Source organism: Hyaena hyaena, unplaced genomic scaffold (genome assembly GCF_003009895.1).
Source record: "Hyaena hyaena isolate Hyena2069 unplaced genomic scaffold, ASM300989v1 scaffold_51, whole genome shotgun sequence".
Classification (NCBI taxonomy): domain Eukaryota; kingdom Metazoa; phylum Chordata; class Mammalia; order Carnivora; family Hyaenidae; genus Hyaena; species Hyaena hyaena.
In genome coordinates, this window is record NW_024080683.1 from 4,294,608 (window position 1) to 4,300,607 (window position 6,000).

Sequence of the window (6,000 nt, forward strand, 5' to 3'; positions counted from 1 at the left end):
GAGTTTGAGCCCCACGTTGGGCTCTGCACTGACATTGTAGAACTGCTTGGGATTCTCTCTCTACCTCCTCCCCAGCTTGCTCTCTTTCTCTCTCTTTCAAGGTAAATAAATAAACTTTAAAAAAAAAGAGAAAGAACTAATAAATTGGGTGGAAAGGTCAAACAATAGGCGAAGGTAATTAAAACTGGATTGGTCCTATGAATGAAAAGAGCAAAAAGAGTTTAGAAACTTAAAGAGATGCTCTTACTGGGTTATGAGTCACTTTGGTAGGGGCTACACTCATGGGCTCCTGCCATTTAAAAGTTATTTTATGACAGATTATTTGTGGGAAGATTTACAGTAACTTGGCTAATTGCTTGTATCTGTTTCCTCATCTATAACCCAGGGTTTTTTTTAATATCTTGCATACCTGATTCAACTTAACTTTGAGATTGAAATAAAATAGATATAAACAGCCTTTGTAAACTGTAAGCTACTAGAGAAAGGTTGACCACTGTGTGATTTTTAAAGCTTGAACTAGACAGTCATGGATTATGATTAATGGTTAGGAAGTGGGAATTAGCAGTATCTGAACATCACGTGCCAGGGGATCCCTTTTCTTCTTGCACGGAACCCCAGACAGATTGGTGAGAGGTACCAATGATTGGATGGCCCGACATGTTCAAACTGAGAAATAAAAGACAGCACACAAGGCCTTTAGTGGCGGCCATCTGTACGGGGAGGTAGGAGCTCTCTGCCGGGGCCAGTTGGCCTTTGTGTCCCGTCTCCATATACAGTACAGTAAGCCACTGGGTTCTGCATTAAAGAATGCAAGGAGAATAACAAGGCTCCCGTGTAGTACTGAGCTGCTATGGTGAGCACTTCACAAATACTAGCCTCATGATAAATTTGGTTATCATTTCCATTCTGTGGGCAGATTAAAGGATTTGCCTGAGACCTCAAAGCTAGGGAGTGGTGGCAGAATTGACCTCCACATCCATCTGTCCAAAGACTAGGCTTCTTCTCTTTCTCGAGCTGTTCCCATTTTCATATCGAAGGCATCTCGCTGTTCCAGCCACTCGCTGGCCAGGGACTTTTGGCACCCTCAAGCTAACCTGAATTAAACTTCAAAGATAATTATTCTCTCAACCCCTTCCCATCAAAATTTATCTTTAGTTTCTTTTTTTCTTTTGTTTTTCAGACCTACGTCTGGTTCTAGCAAATGGGAGGACTCACTTCATGATTTTGGGAGCCGTCCCGTTGTTTCTTGTCGTGGTCCTGACTGCCGCTTTCTGTCTTAAAAAAAAAGATGGTATTTCCTTTATTGTGATGGTGTCCACTGGGCATATGTGAAAGTGTCTGGGGGTGCTCTTGTTGTCAGAGTGGCTCTTCCAGGCAGAGCCAGGGATGCTAAGTGTTGTGTAATGTGCAGGACAGTCCCATGTAGCAGGGAGCCCTCCCAACCAAAATGTCAGTGGTGGCCACACTAGGAAACATTGATTTATAAAATGCTGCTTTCCGATTAGCATTCACTTTTAAGGCCAACTTTCATTATGCAAAATAGGTTTTAACAGTGCTAGCGTGTGAAACTGTATGTCATCCCTTACTCCAGTCTTGCTCATTTCACTGTTGTGCACCATTGCTTACGTGGGAGGCTGGGCAGTGAACCCTTGTAGTAGCATTTCCAAGGGGGTGACCGTTGGATCATGGCTGCAGGGAAACCTGATCTGCCTTTGCAAGGTGGCACAAAGACATTCCAGTGTTGAATAGAGATGGTGGTGAGACTGAGAAGTATTGCTGGGTGAAGAGCATGTGTCTGGGGGGGAGAGGCAGGAGAATGCCTGTGTACGGAGGGAGAAGGCCACACATCATACACTTTCTTCCCGTCATGCAAATAACCACAGACTTAGAATAGGAGAGGAAAAGCTAAAATACCTGTTAGTTCCGGTTGAATTTAAGTCTTGCATTAGTTGTACTGCTGTATTGAGCTGGTTTCTGGGCACACTGAGGAAGAAAAATAGTTTTTTCTGTAGTGCTCTGATACTTTTACTATATAGTATTTTATAAGATTTCTGGCTGAGGGTGCTATATAGTTTTCAAAATAATTTGCATGTGTTTATCTCTTTATTTGCCCATGGGAACAATTAAAATCCAGGAAATTGAGTCTATTCAAATAATTTCCTCCCATTTTATGACAATTCAAAGTAGATATTTCCCCAATGCTTTGAGAAGTATACCAGGGGATCCAAAGATGATCTGTGTGTAGAATTATCTGAGGTCAAATAGGGAAGTGGAAGATGGAAGGGAATTCCAATGGTGGTTTAGAAGTTCCCCACAACCCCTTAAGAGGGTGAGTGGATATGGGAAAATGGTGTAATTGAGTGGAGGTCAGCTGCTTCTAAAGAATATGCACTTAACAGAACTGAGACAATGAGCCAGAATGTAAGGATGAACTTTCAACGGTATGATGATTCTGAAATGGAGTTGATTTATCCAAAGAAGTGACTATTGCCAACTTACATTTTGATTATTTGCCCATGAAAAATAATTTGTTGGCATGAAAAATGGCTAGAAAACTAATGTATGATAAAGTACCTTAGAGTATGATCCATCTCTGAGGGAAGAATGGAAAATAAAAGTGTATACTCCTAGAGAAAATCTGGGAGCAGGGCACCTGGCTGGCTCAGTCACACGAGCATATGACTCTTGGTCTCAGTGCTGTGACTTTGAGCCTCACAGTGGGTGTAGAGATGACAAAAAATAAATAAATAAACGAAAGAACAAAAGAAGGAAAGGAAGGAAAGAAGGAAAAAGGAAGGAAGGAAGAAAATAAATAAATCAATCTAGGAGCAAAAGCATATGCCCTAAACTGTTGAATTGACCTCAGGGGTTGGAACCCATAGAATAAATTCGGAAGTCTACCAGACTTCCTAGGGGATTAAAAATGTTTCCTAAGAGCCTGGAATTTAAACTTGAGTCACTGTAGAGAGATGTTATATGGGATATAGAGATGTAGAGTTATGTTATATGCGAATAAGTATGATTTGTTTTCTTTTTTTGAAGTGTTTTTTGAGCTGCGAATGATGGATGTGGAAAAATGTGACACCACAGATATGAACTCAAAGAAACAAAATGGTAAGAATATTAGTAGGGGTTCAGAAGCTGAAAGAAAAAGGAACAAAAAGTTAATAACAAGAAGAAAGCCGTCAGCCGTAGGCTCCCCTCACTTTAAAGAACACTGGCTGTTAGAGCAGCTGGCTCTTCCTCACCTCACATCTGTGAGGCACCTGCACTTGCTGTCCCTCAGGAGACTGAGGAACGGCCTTGGAGTGTAGACTGGTCAGCAGCTTTGGGGTTGGTAGGAGGAGGCAACTTCTTTCTAAGTTTTTATTGCTCTGGATCCTAACACCTCCCTGCAAAAGGGGACCAAGTTGAGTTACATGGATGGATGACAGATAGATGATTCAGAGAGAGAGACGGAGAGAGAGAACTGAAGTAGCAGTCACTGTGTTAACTGTGTCATAGGCAGTTCCTCATTTACACTCTCCCCCACAAAATCAAACAGATAAATACTGAAGTATTCCCCATTTTACAGTAGAGAAAACATAGGGTGAAGGAGCACATACCAGACAAAAATCAGGCTTTGGAGTCCACTAGCCTCACCATAGATCCTCACTCTTAACCTATCCACTGAAATTCATGTCACCACAAATGTCTGCATTGATAAAAGGTGAGAAAGACCTCACCCAGCTGATTAAGAAGAAAGGTTTATTTTTTTTAAATTTATTTATTTATTTTGAGAGAGAGAGAGAGAATGAATCCTAGCAGGCTCCGCACTATCAGCAGAGCCCAGGCTCAAGCTCATGAACCATGAGATCATGACCTGAGTCAAAATCAAGAGTTGGATGCTTAACCCACTGAGCCACCCAGGCACCCCTGAACTAAGAAGAAAGTTATATTAAGATTTCTAATTCTTTCTTAAAAAATTTTTTTCATATTTATTTTTGGGAGGGAGAGAGACAGAGACAGAGAGACAGAGTAGGGGAGGGGCAGAGGGAGGGAGACACAGAATCTGAAGCAGGATCCAGGCTCTGAGCTGTCAGCACAGAGCCTGATGTGGGGCTCAAACCCATGAACCATGAGATCATGACCTGAACTGAAGTCGGATGCTTAACTGACTGAGCCACCCAGGTGCCCCTCCAATTCTTTCTAATGCGGGCAGAAAGCGAACTTCATGAGTAGCCCAAGTTTAAAGGAATCTAATTAGTTTGGACAAGCTCAGGCTGGTCTCATACATGGTCCATCCCACTCAGTTGTTTTGTAAAACTAAATAGTGAATGTTGTTTGGAGCATCTTAGGGTGACCCGCCTTCTCTCTCAATTTGCCCAGAATTAAGGGTTTTTTCAGGACCTGGGGCTCTGTTTTAAAACCAGAACAAACCTAGGTAAACCAGATGGTTGGTCACCCTTTATATTGCACAGGTAACAGGCCATAAACATAATCTGCTGCTTTCTCTTAATGCAAATTTATATCATCTAGCAAACTTGAGCTATGTTTCTCATAATCACTCTCCAGATCTACAATTTGAGGAGACGTAATCCAGGATTGAAACTTCTGATCTTAAAGCAGGGATTCTCAGCCTGTGTTTTGGGCTCGTCAGGGCTAGGCATGACCAGAGGAGTGTGGTGGGCCAGGCGAGCTGCAAATCATGTCGGACGAAGAGGCCCAAGCACTCAAAAATGGAAGCCGGAAGAGAAGAGGAGGAGAACAAAGCAAGGAGTAAGAAGGGGTCACCTGCAAGGAAACCCTGGGGCTTCAGAACAACTGGGAGACTCATGGGCACCTGAGAGAGAGAGAGGACACTTCCAAATTGTCCATCGCTCATCCTGGGAAAACGAGTTGAGATTCCCTGATTTAATGGTCAGTTCCTGCAGAAGTGCCCCTTGGCTTCGCCAGCATCTCTGTTTGTCATCTGCGTGATTGAGAGTCCCAGTGTTGCAACAATATTTAAGTATGTTATTTCTATTTATTTTGAATGTGTGGAGTCCTGTCATGTGAGTGTGCTTGTGAGTGATTTCTTTTGAAGATAAACAAGAGAGGAAGTTAAAATTTTGCCACTAAACTTACTGCTTAGTGACTTATTTGTGTTCAATAAGATATGTAGTATTTTTTTAAAAAAATTTTAATGTTTATTTATTTTTGAGAGACAGCACATGAGTAGGGGGTGCAAAGAGAGAGGGAGACACAGAATCCGAAGCAGGCTCCAGGCTCCGAGCTGTCAGCACAGAGCCTGAGGTGGGGCCTGAACCCACGAACAGTGAGATCATGACCTGAGCTGAAGTCTGACGCTTACCTGACTGAGCCACCCAGGCGCCCCAAGATGTGTAGTATTTATAAGGTGCTTGGTGTCCACCACAGCTACCAGCACATAGGAAGCATAGAGAATGGACTATTGGTTTGTATAGGCTATTATCTTATTTAGCCCATTAGCACTTTGGTTGACCTGAATAATCTTACTCTCACACCTTGAGGTGAGGTATGTTACTGAAATACCCATTCCATTTTACCTGTCAGCGTGACAGCCATGTGGCATCCTCACACATAATCATGTGTAACACCTGTATCAGCTGTGTTGTGGTGCGCACGATTGTTATACCCATTTCATAGTAGAGGGAGCAGAGAGTTAAGTAACTTGCCGGAGCCAGTAAATAGCACACCTCATATTTCTACCACTGTCGCCCACTGTCCTTTTAGAATACAGTTTTAGAGCTATGTTTTGCTTTAAGAAATTCATTCATTCATCAGAGACAGTTAGGAGGTGCTCTCGCATGCCAAGCACTCTGCCAGGCCGTGACTGAAGAGGACAAAGTACATCTCCTCAGGGGGCTCAGGGCATCAAGGGGAGACGGATCAGAAAACAGATTACGATGTCTTCGTGCAGTGTCATAGAATAAGGTCTTGGAGGGTGGTGATGGTGTGGAGAGTCTGGAAGAGTTGCCAGAAGGAGGGACGCCAGTCAGC

At 42.9% G+C, this 6,000-nt stretch overlaps 1 protein-coding gene across 10 annotated transcripts in view; it reads left to right on the forward strand.

Moving 5' to 3' along the window:
* Positions 1–5,212, forward strand: part of CD274 (CD274 molecule) — a 64,269-nt gene extending 59,057 nt beyond the window's left edge. For 9 of the 10 annotated variants that reach the window (XM_039230836.1, XM_039230837.1, XM_039230838.1 and 6 more), the window contains 3 exons: positions 1,181–1,291; positions 3,043–3,114; positions 4,555–5,212. In XM_039230836.1, coding sequence (XP_039086767.1) covers positions 1,181–1,291; positions 3,043–3,114; positions 4,555–4,577 — 206 coding nt within the window. In that variant the 3' untranslated portion in view covers positions 4,578–5,212. The remainder of the gene's footprint in view (positions 1–1,180; positions 1,292–3,042; positions 3,115–4,554) is intronic. The other variant, XM_039230844.1, reaches the window with a different exon arrangement.
* The last annotated feature ends 788 nt before the right edge of the window (positions 5,213–6,000 follow it).